At 42.5% G+C, this 15,839-nt stretch overlaps 1 protein-coding gene across 1 annotated transcript in view; it reads left to right on the top strand.

The window, feature by feature from the left end:
* HUWE1 (HECT, UBA and WWE domain containing E3 ubiquitin protein ligase 1) overlaps positions 1-15,839 on the top strand; it is a gene marked incomplete in the record, with an annotated part of 5,008,559 nt that overhangs the window by 4,749,140 nt on the left and 243,580 nt on the right. Inside the window, 1 exon segment of the mRNA XM_044079288.1 lies at positions 7,065-7,223. Within this exon segment, the coding sequence (XP_043935223.1) occupies positions 7,065-7,223 (159 nt within the window).

Below are 15,839 nucleotides of genomic sequence, written 5' to 3'. Positions count from 1 at the left end.
TCGGCCCCGGGGGTGACGCTTCGGGACCGATGTTTTCGGTTCCGAGCCTCCCTCTCGGTGCGTCGGCTGCGGGAGTGCCGTCTACTGTTGTGGCCTCGGGGGTCGGACCTTCCCAGGACTCTGGGGGTCCGGCCTTCAGGGCCACGAGGAGTGCTTTGGCCAGATCTTCTTTGGCTACCTCCACCGTCTCTCCGGCACCTTCCCTTGGCACGGAGACTGGTTCCTTTGTTGTCCCCCTGTCTCAAGACAGCGGAGCCCTGGGGCCTGAGGTCACCCCCATTGGGGGGTTCCCCCCTTCCTGGAGGTCCTTCCGAAGCATCTTCGGAGGAACCCCCAAGGAAGAGATAGTGCAAGATGAAGCACTTCGACTCCCCTGACGAGTCTCTCACCTCGGACACCGACCTCGATAATGCGGAGGGGTCCCCCAAGTCGCACTCGGATGATGTCTCCTTTGCGGACATCTTAGAAATCTTGAAGCAACGAGGCGACTGGCAGTCCAAACCCCCTTCTGCTGAGGAGTCGGTATTCCTCAAGGCCTTCGGGGCTCAGCCCTCCACCTCCTGGGTGTCTCCGCCCTTCGATGAGCTTCTGGATTTGATCTCTCGAAGGGCGTGGGAGCACCTGGATTCTGTGGAACCGGTGCCAGCTCGCCCCAATAAATTTCTTTCAGCCCCACCCCTGAAAAGGATTTTCTCTCCAAAGATGTGGCTGTAGATGCCCTGGTGGTGGCATCTGCTACCCAACAAGATGTGGCAGAGGCGTCTACGTCCGTCCATCCTCCTAATAGAGTCCAGGAGCATGGATCGGTACGGGAAGCGCACCCTTACTTCAGCAGCCTTTACTTTAAGATCTCTGAATTATCTGACGCACTTCACCAGACTTCAGAGGGATCTGGTCAAGGAACTTTCAGATACCCTCTCTGGTAACCTACCTGAGCAGTTTGCCCAGACGGTTAGCTCTCAGCTGGCTACCTTATCATCATTATCGAACTCGTCCGTGAGGCTCATTTCGTATGCAGCCGAGGGGGCGAGTAGAGCGGCGGGAACAGGTGTTGCTCTACGGAGACAAGCCTGTCTCCGCCTGTGTCACTTTGCGGAAGCCTTCAAGTCTTCCTTTGCTGATGCTCCCTTCGATGGGTCCTCTCTGTTTGGACCCAAGGTAAAGGACACCTTGACCCGCTGTGAACAAGAGGGTAAGACCTTGACTGCTGTAGGGGCACGGTTTTCCACTCCCTTCAGGCCTTATCCCAAGGCTAGAAGAGGGGGGAAAATGTGGTTCCATAAATCTCAAAAGGCTTACTCCTCACAGCAGGGCGATCCCCCTTCTAGAGGCAGAGGAGGGGGAAATTTTTCAGGAAGACCCCGTCCCAGAGGCGGCGGAGGCCCCCGCAACACTGGAGACCCTGAGTCCTTTCGTGGCTCTTCAACCTTCCAGCATCCCTGAAGGATTGCCCGACTGTGCAGCTCCGGAGCCAGTCGGGGGTCGTTTTTTGAAGCACCTAAAGGCCTGGGAGAGTATCACTCAGGACTGATGGGTGCTCCGAATCATCGCCGGAGGTTACACCATCCCCTTTTCTCAACCCCCCCCCCCACCACCATCCCGGAAAATCCCGGACCCACCACCCAGTCAACGGGATCTCGCAGCCATCGAAATCTCAAAGCTGCTTCAAAAAGGAGTCATCCAACCGGTCCCCGAAGGCCAGACCGGATAAGGGACTTACTCAAGATTCTTTCTGGTGCCAAAAAAGACCGGGGACTTGAGGCCCATTTTGGATCTCAGCAAACTAAACTGATCTGTCAAGAAGTCCAAGTTCCGGATGGTCACCTTACAATCCATTCTCCCGCTACTGGACTGGAGAAGGGTGTTTGGATGTGCTCCATAGATCTCAAGGACGCCTATTATCACATCCTTATAGATCAGGCGTCCAGGAGACACTTGCGCTTCAGCCTGGGAGATGGTCATTTCCAGTTCCGTGCACTGCCCTTTGGTCTCACCACAGCCCCCAGGGTGTTCACCAAATGTTTGGCGGTGGTGACTGCTCACCTGAGAAGTCTAGGATTCCAGGTGTTTCCATAACTAGACGACTGGCTCCTAACTGCCACCTCCAGGCGTCTACTCTTACAAAACCTAGCAGCCACTATATCTCTAGGCAACTTCCTAGGAATCACCTTCAATTGGGCAAAGTCTGTGTTGCTGCCATCTCAGGGTATACGGTTTATCGGAGTAGAGATAGACTCAAAGCAAATGCGGGTCTATCTTCCTACAGAGAGGATAGAAACATTACAGTCTCAAGTTCGAGCCTTGCTCCTCAAACGCCGAGCCCCAGCCAGGATGGTCCTACAACTGTTAGGTTCCATGTCGGCCACCGTTCTCCTAGTCCCCTTGGCAAGGTTACATATGAAGATTCTCCAGTGGCTCCTGTCAGTCCAGTGGTCTTATCAGGATCTCCCTCTCAGTCACCTCATTCTGATCACAGAGACGTGCAAACAGGACCTTCGTTGGTGGCTTCTTTCCTCCAATCTGAATCAGGGGCGACCCTTCATTCCACCACCTCCAGTGGCCACATTGACTACGGACACCTCCCAGACGGGGTGGGGGGGACATTACCTGGGCAGGTCAGTCCAAGGCAAGTGGCACTCAGACGAGAGTCTCCTCCACATCAACATACTGGAAATGAGGGCGGTGCTTCTATCACTGCAAGCACTACACAGTTACCTCCCCCAGGGCATGATTGCCATTCAGTCCGACAACATGTCAGTAGTCTGGTACCTGAACAAGCATGGAGGGACCAGATCCTACCCCCTTTGCAGGGAGGCCATGAAGGTATGGGATTGGGCGATTGCAACCAAACGTTCTCTGGTAGCAACACACATTCCAGGGAGATCCAATGTGATAGCCGACAGACTGAGCAGAACTGTTCTCTCCCCTCACGAGTGGTCTCTGAACGACAGAGTGGCAACTCAGATTTTCAGAAGATGGGGAACTCCTTGTTGCGACCTGTTCGCAACCCCCCCTCAATACGAAATGCCAACAGTTCTTCTCTCTCATCCCAGTTCCGGGGGAGATTTCCAAGGACGCCCTAGTCCAAGCTTGGCCCACAGGCCTTCTGTACGCCTTTCCACCGGTTCCCCTTCTTCCCAAGGTGATCCAGAAGGTGATTCGCTTGGAGAGCAAGATGATTCTAGTTGCCCCATACTGGCCTCATCAAATCTGGTTTCCCTTTCTTCGGAAATATGCATTGGACGGTCCATGGTTCCTGGACCAGGTTCCGGACCTCTTGATCCATCAGTCGGGACAGCATCATCAGTCCCTCCACTCGTTGAGGTTAACAGCTTGGCTCCTCCTCTTCCGACCATAGTCAGGAGCCACGCTTTGGACCCGGAAGTCATGCATATCTTGTCCTCGGCCCACAAGACTTCTACTAAGAAAATGTATAACAGCAAATGGAAGAGATTTGCTATTTGGGCCCAACTCCGGGGATTAGATCCTATAACTGTCCTGGTGTCAGAGGTTCTGAAGTTTTTAGCTTCTCTGTTCAATCAAGGTTCTTTGGTCTCTACCATCAAGGTTCAATTGGCAGCTATTTCCAATTTTCATGAGAGCATAGACCCACCTTTGATGAGCAACAAGTTATGTAAAGCCTTCATGAAAGGTGCTGGGCTGCTATGGCCTCCAATTTCTCATCCCGCTCCACCGTGGGACCTTAATGTGGTATTAGGTGCTTTGACTTCTTCCCCCTTCGAACCGGCAGCAACTTGTGATTTGAAATTTCTTTCTTGGAAGACTGCTTTGCTGGTTGCAATTACATCAGCCAGAAGAGTTTCGGAACTTCAAGCCCTATGTGTCAAACCACCATACCTGGTTTTTCACAAGGATAGAGTATCCCTCAGACCGAATCCATCCTTTGTTCCTAAGGTTTGTTCTAGTTTTTGTCTGCAACAGTCATTGGAACTCCCAGTTTTCTTCCCAAAGTACTCAGAGCGGAATACATCTTACACACATTGGATGTTCACAGACAATTGCGTTTCTATTTAGATAGGATGCACCAAACACGGAAGACAGATCAGTTGTTTGTGTCCTTTTCGGACAATAAATTGGGCAAAGCCGTCACGAAAGTCACTATTGCCAAGTGGATCAGAGACACTGTATCAGTCATACTTCATTTCTAATAAAGAGCTTACAACTACAGTGAAAGCTCATTCTACAAGGGCTATGGCTACTTCGGCAGCCTTTCATTCTCAGCTTGCCATTAGTAACATTTGTGCTACGGCTACATGGTCTTCTCCTCACACCTTCATTTCTCATTACAAATTGGACGTGGCATCTCGGGGGCGAGCTTCCTTCGGTTCCACAGTTCTCAGGAGTGTTTTCCAGTGAGCCACCCAGGAATCAGGTGCTAGGGACGCTGTCCCATCAGTACAGAATGTAGGCGAGATAGGATCACATAACATCTTTTAGTTATGTACTTACCATAACTTTAGATGTATGGGATCCATCTCGCCTACATTCCTAATAACCCACCCTCCTTCCCCCTGCCTTGGAGATCAGAAGAGACCGGACGGTTCGAGTTCAGCCGTTTCATCTTGAAACACCTGGCAATATTATATCAACAGTCTATGCGTGTGTGCATGTGTGCGGACAAACAAGATCTGGGGAAGCAGTGGTGGTGCATCCTGGGATATGGGATAGCTCAGCCAATAAGAGACTTCGTTCTATAGTATAGCGTGCCGAGTCGGAGCCGAGGATCGGCTCCGAACCCATCAGTACAGAATGTAGGCGAGATGGATCCCATACATCTAAAGTTATGGTAAGTACATAACTAAAAGTTATGCTATTTCCACCAAATACAAAGGTTGGCTGACTTGTCTAGGGGGGTTTGCTAATGCCATGTGTCTGTGGGTCTGATATTCTGTGCATTCTCTCAAAAGTGGCCACTGGCACACCAACTTCAGAACTGTATTTGGTTGTTTGTCGCATCTGGGTTGAAGTGTAGTGTTGACCCTGTGAGTGTTGCCTGGGCGCAGTACATGCCTCACGTGCCTCATTTACTACTTACTAGCTGGTACTGATCTGATTTCTGTCATGTCCTACAGGACTTGCACCATGAGTATGGTTAGGCAGTCACAACTTTGCTATCAGGTCCGCTTTAGATGCATGATACAATAGGATTAAGTAGTCCAGTTCCAAAATAAACCATTGCCCATAAGAGACAAGCCAGCTGCTGGCTTAGTCGTGCCTGGCCCCAAAATTATTTCACAGAAAAAAATATAAATTTCTGTCTTAAAATTAAAATGTGGAAGCTTCTTCTTTTGAAGGAAACTCATCTTACCAACAATGGAAAAATGTTTTATGACTGTCAATCCTTGAAAACCCATGAAGGTGTGCTCTTCGGTGGCAGGAAGGCTCTGAAGGTCTTGGCCCCCAAACTCTTGATTTTCTACAGCTCTGCTCAAACTGTCAGTGGCTTTGGGTCTTGGAAGGTGCCATTACATTCTGGAAGCTGGCTGTCTGTTGTATCCTATGCAGATTTTAACTTGTATAACTAAGGCTACAGCAACAGTCATCATTCAAACATATAGTGTTATGGCAATTTTACTTGTACAACTGTACTTTCTGTCCGGTGTTTAAAAGGGGAAAATATTTTTTTTACAAGGGAGCAAGCCCCATCTGTAACCCCTTACACCAATGATTATACTTCTTTCAGCGAATAATTCCTACCAGGGTCCGGCAGCCTTTAAGTTAGCAAGCTTTGATGTCTGTACACAGCAAAGTTATTGCTGACAGTTAAGTTTCATGTTTAATATATGTTTGAAAGAGCTGTATGCTCCCTTTTAAAGATTAGAAGTTGGATTACCTGTGTAGACGTAGACATGGGTTTACTGTTACTGTCCTGCAAGGTCTGCAGTAAACTATCCACCTATATTTTTGGAGCTGAACTTATACTGCTTAGTATTTTCCAGTCATGTAATCAGTTCTTCAAGCAGTGATCTTTATGATGAATAAAATACCATTGTGTGAAGAAGTGCAACAGTAGATGTTTGAGAAGTTAGATCATTGCTGCCCTTTACCCAGTTTCAATGGATATCTTGCATCTAATGGTTGGTATACATAGTTCTGTGCCACATACATTTTGGGAGTTTTGTGCATTTGTTTTTTTTTTTTTTTTTTGTTGTTGTTGTTTTTTGGGTTTTTTTTTTGTTTGTTTGTTTTTTTTTGCATCTGTATTTTTATTTTCTTCTCTACCAATCGACTTCATATTTAATAGATTTTGCTGGTGCACTTTAGATTACTTTCAGCTTTCTTTGGGCTGGCTGTTGTTTTAAGTTTGTAAGACTCTTTAGCCTTTGTCCGCTACATCTGAGCATCATAAGAAATAATGCTGCTGGCAGTGCACCTCATAGTCTTGACTGCAGTTAGTGGCAGTAGTATGAGATTGCAGCTGTGTGACCTTGCAGTCCTCTTCCTTCTTGAAAAGGTCTGGCTGAAAGACGGAAATCTGCCCTCGACTTGCTTTCAGCTTATTATATGTTGATTCCTGAAGGTTTGATCATACTGTTCAACCATCTACAGTTACTGTGAGTGCCTTTACACACTGCACTTTATTGGAGTAGCAGGCACAATTTATACCTCATCTAATGTGGTGTCACTGGTGGTTGAAAAAATTGAAATGTCAACCTTTGTTGCATTCACAGGTGTCTGCAGGGTTAGAGGGCACATGTCTGAGCTCATCCTTCAGAGGGATTCAACAACACGCTGGTAACTCTGGGGTAGTAAGGAGGCCCAGCTTTTGAACAGAGTAGGCATATGTGATCTTTGAAATTTCAGTTATGAAGACAGATCATGTTTCAGAGTGATCTGGGGTTTTTTTATACTTGCATCCCTGAATGTCCAGCATTATGACACTGTTCTTTGTAAAGTTTTTTTTTTTTTTGACATGAATTCATCTGACTGTATAATCCATCTAGTAGCATTACATGTTGATTTCAATACTGAAGTCTGGAATATAACATGACAAACATTCTTTCTCCTTACTGTTTTTTTTTCTCCTACTTGTATTTCCTTAGCGTCTGAGAGCTCCCAGGCTGCCATAGAGAAGGAAAAAGAGGAGAAGCCCCCTGAGTTACCCTTGCTAAGTGAGCAGCTGAGTCTTGATGAACTCTGGGACATGCTTGGGGAGTGTTTGAAGGAGTTAGAGGAATCTCATGACCAGCACGCAGTACTGGGTAAGTAAAGTATTCACCTTTAAGTGTACACTAAAGTTGTTAAGCTTTATTCTTTCATTTATTTTCTTCTGTGTTCCATTTTTTTTAACCTGAGTGTTTATAATGTCAGTGTGATCTTTTTCAGGTACTGCTGCGGCCCAAATTACCAGTATTATGAAAAGGTAGTGGCACACAGTAGAGTTGTAGAAAGGTTGGTGTGGAGAGAATAGCCACCCTACCTGTCCGTTTATAGGGGCAACAACTGGCAAATTCTACTTTAACAGACAAAGTTGAACAGATTGTAAACTGTCTGAATGCTTTGTTTCAAAGGCAGCAGTGAATTAAGTGGTTACAGAATAAACATATTTTTTTAATTAAACCTTCTGCAATGCCATGCTTAATGCCAGCACAGTAAATGTATAAAAATGTTGATTAATGTGGTAACTCAGATTGTTGCATTAAAAAAAATGTTTACAAGCTGACGTTAAGTGATCACTTACAAAACTTACAAAACTTAGTAAGCCAAACAAATGTGTCATTTATTTATTTATTTGCTTGCTTTTGTTGACCAGGAAAGTCCACTGGGCTGAAATGAGCCCATTTTCAATGGAGGCCTGGGTAGAAAACAGAATACAAGATAAAACAAGAGTTTTCAAAGCGATAACATATTTGTAACTTATATACAGTCAGGAGAAAAAAACTTGGAGATTGGTTCGATTATGTAACTAGAAGTTATGAAATCAACTTTGATTCATGTCAAGGTAAAGTGTTTAACATTGAATACAGGTCGTTTTCCCGAAAGCCCTAAGCTACAATACAAGTAATGTGTAGTATGAAGGAGGCTAATAATCAGTATACTCATTAGCAAATTAACCATACAAGAGAACAAGAAGAAGAAAAACTTTTAGCCTTTTCCTTCCTCTCTCTTTTTTACACCAAAGAGCCATTCAAAGGTCACGCTACCCTGCAGGTGCCTCAGTCCATCTCTTTCACATCATCAACATTTCCTTTTCTGGATTTATTAACTAACAGAGAAGTCATCCCTGCCTTATTCCTCTCTTTAAACAGCTTATTGGAGAGGAGCTGACCCTTCATGTATCATCCACACTACTAAGCTATTAATTGTTGAGCCATCTTGCTCTAACCTTGACATAACTAAGTCTTCCGTGGGTACTTCTGTGCCTTTGTTTTTGTTTATCCCCTTTGCATTCTACACATTTTGATACAATTTCTGAAATACCTTTCTATGATCTCTCTTTTTTAATTGATATAGGCTTCCTGTGTTCAGGTCTTTCTGCTTTGTTACCAAAGTCATTGCGCTACACAAAATTCGCTGTACAGTTATCAAAAATTTTTAGTTTAGCTGTTTGTTTTTTTGTTTGTTGGTTTCACTTCGATATGCCTAGCAGCAACGCTACGCCTTGCATGGAGAATGGGCATAATAGGACTGCTACCCAATCGCTTTTCTTGCAGGATGAAGAGCGAGACACTAGTTCATCTAACAATCAACGCTACTAGTAAAGCTAATGAAGGAAAAGAGCCGAGTAACCTAACTATTCTGATTAATCTTCTACTAACAAGAGTGGAGGATTTATCACAAAAAGTGGAGGCTAATGCCTCTAGGATTGCTTCTGGAGCCCCCGATGATGCTAGGAAGGATTCTGTTGTAGCTACACTTCTGTAACATGTCAAGGAAATCCATTGCCACTTCAGCTCAGTAATAGAACACCTGAACATCCCAATATTAACGCTAGCGTTCATAGGGCTAGTGGGGAAGCCACACAAGAACGAGGACATCAGTCGCCAAGGATTTTAAATGATGGCAATACTTTAACCACCATACCTTCTATGGCATCTTTTGTGAGTAAGAAAGATTTTTTGGAGTCTCAGTGAACCATAATGGAAACGTAGTAGACCAAGAAAGAGCGGTGAGTAATTTTGTGGACAAACTTAACATGTTTGATCAAAAACTGTTTAAATGCAAGAAACTGCAACTAGAAGTCGCCTATTTGCAAGAATGTATATCTAAAAAAGTGGTTCCTAAGGGACTACGTCAATGGCGCTATCCTGCAGGGTTAGTGAACAATTCAGTATTTCACAAAGAGTTGTTAGCCCTTTTTGATACACATGGCTTTGACTTTTTGTCAGCTTTAATCAATTTTTATAACTGTGAAATTACAGTACTCATAGATGAACTTGAAGTACTGGAGACTGGATTAACGCAGGATAGTGACTTTTCACGGTATAAATATGATTATTTAAGGATTTTTTCTAGTATAGAGGCATCTATGAGTAAAATGGCTAATAATAAAAAACGTAAAATGGATAGAGACCTCTTTGACTATAAAAATAATAAAGCCTATCCCCCTCCACCACCAATAGGGAATAATTCATTTAATAGAGAGGCTGACAATCAGGTAGCTACCCCTACTGATAACATTGAAAATCAAGAGCAAACTGTAGTTCGTAGGAGCGAACGTATTCGCAACCAAACCAACAATAACTCTAATACTAACAGTGGTAACAACAATACCAATAACCAAAATCCGAACTATACACAAGAACAAAATGATAGTAATCAGGATTTTTTCAGGGACAACAACAGACATATGAACAACAACACCAGGTCCAACTACGGGGGTCAACCACAGAGGAGGAAGAGACGGAATCAACGGAGGAGATGATGCTTCCTCCAATAATGGGACCTACAGTTCTCACAAGCCAAAACTGTGATTTTAAAATTTACAACTACACAGTTTTGACTGTTGACCAACCAGTTGTTGAATTTTTTTCGAAAGGGCTGTCTTTTGTCCCTGACAGAAGGGGCGATTTGGTTAAAACTATTATAGACCTAAAATTATTAGTTAGGAAACTGAATTTAGCAGTTTCTCTAGGTAACACACCTGCCCTTTGTAACACTTTGAGAGTATCAAGTGTGTTTAATCTGCCATTGAATTGCATTTTGAATTTATTTGAAAAAGTCTGTGAAATTGATTTAAGATCTAAGCTTAATAATTATTGTTCTGCTGTAAGTAACAAAAAAACAAGTAACATCTCTAGGAATGAACTGGAATTTATTGCTTTGTTATCTGACTGTAAGGTTAGAGTCATGAAACCAGACAAGGGAGGGGGGCTGGTATTCATGGATGAATATTTGTATGATAAAAAGATGTTAAACCACCTGCAGTCTGACACATACTCGATTTCCAGTCTTAATGAGATAAGTGGTGCCTATAGGAAAATTAGGGGTATCTTGGATGATTTATTTTTGGAAGGTAGTATTGATTGTAACATCTTTCACTTTCTATCCATGCCAGCTCCAAAAATTCCCGCTATATTTGGCACAACGAAGATTCATAAAAATTTAGTAGATCCCCCATTTCGGCCTATAGTTGTTGGGAGAGGATCTATTACTTATGCTTGTGCGAAATATGTGGATGGGATACTTAAGCCGATGTTACAAGGGGAACCCCAGATATGCAAAGATTCCTGGGACTACTTGGAAAATTTTAGTAAAATTGAATATAATTCAGAGTATGTGTTTCTGGTAGTAGATGTAAAAGACCTATACACTGTAATTCCACACCAACTTGGTATAGATTGGACCAGGAATTTTATGCTTACTAAAAATGCTACTTCTGTACAGATGTATGTTGTGGAGACCCTTCTGGAAATTGTTTTATCAAATAATTTTTTAATGTTTAAGAATCAATTTTATTTACAAAATACTGGAATCGCCATGGGGTCACCATGCGGATGTAGCTTTGCTAATAGTGTAATGGCATTCTAGGAACGTGAATTTTTGTTTAATAATGAATTATATCAACAACATGTCACTTGGTATACAAGATACCAAGATGATATGCGTTTTATTTGGAATGGTTCACCAGATCTAATTTCTGACTTCATAGACAGCATTTCAATGATGACTGACTTTTTGGAGTTTACATACTCTATGACTATGGAAGAAATGCATTTCTTAGATGTAACTATATCTAAAGATAGGGTTAACAACAAGTTTAAATCTTTTATCCATAGAAAACTAACTCATTCTAATAGTTAACTTCACTTTTCAAGTTGTCACCCTATCCATCAAAAAAGAAGTGTGGTTAAAGGACAGCTTGTTAGGGCTGCCAGGATATCATCAGAGGAGGCTGACTTTCTTAGAGAATGTGATAATATAGGTAAAATGTTCCTGTGTGGAGGCTCTCCATATAATCTAATAAAACAGTTACAAGAGGAAGTGCAGACCAAAAGACAAAAGTGGTCACTTTAAGCCATTGTTGGGAGGTGGATTATTGGATAGGTTGACTAAGTTGGGTACAAATAATAATAATGATTTGGTATCAAACAGTATTACTTTTTTGTTCACATATAGCATTGACATCCAGGCAATTAGGGATATATTGGCTAAAAATTGGAATATTTTGGAAGATAGAGCATTAGCTAAAACTTTGGGCACGCATCCAACTTCTGCATATAGAAGGGGTCCCAACTTAAAGGCAATTGTGGAAAAAAGTAGAGATTCTAGTAAACAAAAAATATTTGGTATGAGAAAATGTGGAATGTGTAGCCAGTGTAAATATGTTGTAGCTTGTAGTAAAATTAATATTAATAAATTAAATATTTCCATCCAAGGAAACTTTAACTGCGAGTCAAGTGGGGTGGTTTATGTCGCTGTTTGTGAAAAATGTCCTTCCTTTTACATTGGCAAAACAGAGAGGAAACTGAGAAAGCGAATTTATGAACATTTATATGCCATAGGAAGGAATGACTTGACAAACGCATTAGCTAGGCATATTCTTGAATATCCAGAACACAGTTTCCTATTTTCTGTTATCCATCAGGTAAATACTGATATTAGAGGCGGGCCCTGGCAGCTCCATTTAAAAGAGCAGGAGCTGTTCTGGCAAGTTAGAAGATCTGCACAGTTTCCACCAGGGCTAAATGATGTTGCCTCTATTAAGTGTATTTTAAAATTAAAAGCCTTACGTAGATAAATTTCCTCTACTGAAAACGGATATGTATCCAGATAGACCAGCCCGGTTAACAAATGTAAAATAAATAAATAAATAAATAAATAAAATAAAATAAATTAGTAGGCAACAATGCCTTCTTAGTAAGGTTATTAAATTATATGGTTGGTGGTTTTTTATAGTCATATCCACATTTAAATCTAAATATAAGTATAGTATACACATACACATACATATATATTTATACTTGTATGCATGTTGAGTGGCTTGTAAATATATATTTAATTTAAATCAATGTGTTTTATCCTATTTTATCTGATATTATACTAATGTTTTTATTTAGTTATATATTTATATAATGAAATGTGTAGGGGTAATCTTAATTATTTAAAGCTCTATGTACTTGTTCATTTGTCAATCTGTTAATTTGCTAATTGTTTGGGTCAGCTGAAGTGGATTGAATTAGTATTTAAGCCCAGTGTAATGCTGGGGCCTTGTATTTTGTCTGAGGAAGGCTGTATATTATTGCAGCCGAAAGCGCTCACTTTGAATATCTGGAATAAACAGTCTGTGCTGTTTCTCATCTGGTTGCTGCTGCCTGGCATTTTTATTTTTAGTTTAGCTGTTTGGTTTTTCGTTTGTTAGTTATCAAAAATAGTTGTTTAATAGTAACCTTTCTAAAGTCATGCATATTGTCCAAATACTTTATTTTTCTTTTAGCACTCTGCAGTTGCTTTTCTTCTTTTGTGAGAATTCCTTTCTGTGATACTTAACCTCTATCAACCCGTCTAAATAATTCCCGTTGGTTCTTTCTCGTGTCTGTCTCTTATTTCTAAAATGCTTTTAAAGTCCATTTTCATTTTTTTCCCCACTCATTGGGTGCCCTGTTTAAAGTAAGTTTTCCTTCCTCAACAACCCTGTAATCACATATTCTATGCGTTCCTTAAATTTCTCTCTCTATTTTACATATAAATAGGAAAGAACCAGTGTCTGATTTTTAACATCTTTATCACGCATCTTTACCTTAGTTTTTATTGGTGCACAAGTCTCCGAGCTTTCGAGTAAATACATGTGTTGCTGTGGAATATAAATTATGTCCAGTCTATCGCAATTACTGTATGCTGGGGTATAATTCAATTCTGAGTTCCTGCTACTGAGTCCTGAATTTCTAATATGCTTTTAAAGTCCATTTTCATTTTTTTCCTCACTCATTGGGTGCCTTGTTTAAAGTAATTTATACCTTCCTTAACCCTGGAATCGCATATTCTACTCTTTCCTTAAATTTCTGTCTCTATTTTACATATAAATAGGAAAGAACCAGTGTCTTATTTTTAACATCTTTATCATGCATCTTTACCTTAGTTTTTATTGGTGCACGAGTCTCCGAGCTTTCGAGTAAATACATGTGCTACTGTGAAATATAAATTATGTCCAGTCTATCGCAATTACTGTATGCTGGGGTATAATTAAATTCTGAGTTCCTGCTACTGAGTCCTGAATTCACATCTTCCCTATCAAATGTTCTCATATTTCTTCAGAAGTATACCCTCTCTTATGTTTTCTCTTCAATGTCTTCCTGATGCAGCCTCACTGTTTCCAATCAGGTTTTAGTACTTCACCCATAAATGTTCCCTGCTTGAAAGTTCATTATTTCTCCCAAAATTCTTCTAAGCTTCATAATAGTAGTTCCAGTGTCTTTTCCATCTGGATTCAACCCTTTGGGTTATTAGATCCGAGACTCATCAGAGACTGGCTGTATACCAAAGACTTCAGCCTGCCGAGCTCCGTCTCCTCTACCTATAATCCCTGACCAAGATTACCTCAGATCTCGTTTGCCACCATTCCTGGGCAACAGCTTGGTTAATTGCCCCACCACAGTATATTCTTTTTTCAAATTTTTTTGTAGAGTGCAGTCTAAGTCACTTTATCCTCTACCCCTTGCTGGTTTTCAGTGGTTAGATGTCTGAGTCACGGGGAAGGTGGTTTAAAAAGTGTATAACTTATGGTCATAAGCTCATGTCACAGAATGCCTATGATAGGTGCATATCCTGTGGTGGAAGGCTGCCCATCTCGAATCCTTGTGTCATTTTCAAGGGCTTCTGCACCCATGGCATCAATGAGAGAAGTGCTAAGTTTGTCCTGAAAATAATTTTTTTCAGCCACAGATTCATCTTCTGCTTCATCTGGAGGGAGAGAGAAGTTTTATCGGGCTTATAAGCAGGTCTCCAAGGACCACAAAGCATCCAAGGGAGACTGAAAATGATTGGCCCCCTCCTCTTCTTCTGGTGTGCGAGATCCATAGGTCCTAAGACCTTTGCCTCCTTTCCCCCTGATGGTTATGGCACAGTCTGCTCTGAAACCTGGTGCTGATCCCTTTTGTTGCAGTTTGAGGGGAAGGCTCCATCTCCTGCTGTGTCCCTCTAACCCTTTCTTGTCCAAGGGTGCATCATCAGGTAGGACCATTTTCCCCTTTCTTCTCTTCTGCCCTGCTGGAATCCTTGCCAGAGTAATCCCAGTCTCCACCCCATATCCAAGCTTCTGTTTGGATACAGCCATTGGAGCCTTCATCCAGTAGGCAAGCCTCCTTTGGTGGCTTCGTTGGCTCAGTAGTCCTGGTTGGTCAGAAGTCTAATACCTGTGGAATTGGAATAGCTGATGCAGTCCTTCTTTACAGGCACAGATGTAGTTAGGACTTACTCCCTCACCTTGGGGTCGTCGACCCAAAGTGTTGGCTCCATTAAATTGGTTTCTTCCCCTTGGCTCTGTGGTTCTGAGGTCATTGGAAATGGTTGCATTTCCTCCCTTAGGGTTGGATTCGACAGTTTGGTTCCAAAGAACAAGGACCTTAGGCCAGTTTTGGATTTGAGTAGATTGAATTGTTTTGTTAAACAGACCAAGTTCCGTATGGTCATGGTACAGTCCAGCCTGCCTCTCTTGAGGAAGGACGAAAGGTTGTGCTCAATCAATCTCCAGGGTGGTCATGGTACAGTCCATTCTGTGTCTGTTGAAGGACAACTGAATGTACTCAATTGACCTCAGGGATGCTTGCCTTCATATAAATGTCTCAGGGTGTTCCAGGAGGTTTCTGTGCTTCAGACTGGGAGACAATCGTGACCAATTCTGTGAGCTGCCCTTTGGTCTCACCACCACCTCCTGGATTCACCAAGTGCATGGCAGTTGTAGCAGCATGGCTTAGGCTGCAGGGATTCCCGGTCTTTCCTTACCTGGATTATTGGCCCCTGATTACCTCCATAAGAGCATCTTCAGTCTGGGCCAGGAGTACTTTACTCAGAATTCCAGCCTTCTTCTTATGCAAATGATACTGTTCGTATGCTGCCACTTGGATACAGTTTCTCAGATTACAAGACTAACAGTCTTCAGAGTATCAGCCCTGTCTGGGTCTAGCTTTTTCCTTCCTCAAAACCCCTGGCTTCTGTTATTCTCAGACTGTTAGCACACATGGCTGTTGTCATCTGATAGTTCCCCTAGTGAGGTACCACATGAGGGTTCTGCAGTGGACAATGGTGGTACAGTGATCTTATCTGCCACATCCAATGAGTTCCCCATTGTGATGACAAACGTCTGTCAAAATCAGATTAGGTAGTGATTGGAGTCTTCCTTGGTTGTTGTTGCATCTTTTGGCTTTTCCTGGTTAGGGGTC

The sequence above is a fragment of the Protopterus annectens genome, chromosome 8.part0 (genome assembly GCF_019279795.1).
Source record: "Protopterus annectens isolate FY-2018-M chromosome 8.part0, PAN1.0, whole genome shotgun sequence".
NCBI classification, from domain to species: Eukaryota; Metazoa; Chordata; order Ceratodontiformes; family Protopteridae; genus Protopterus; species Protopterus annectens.
The sequence above is the reverse complement of the archived record's forward strand: the minus strand, read 5'-3'. Positions and strand labels throughout refer to the sequence as shown.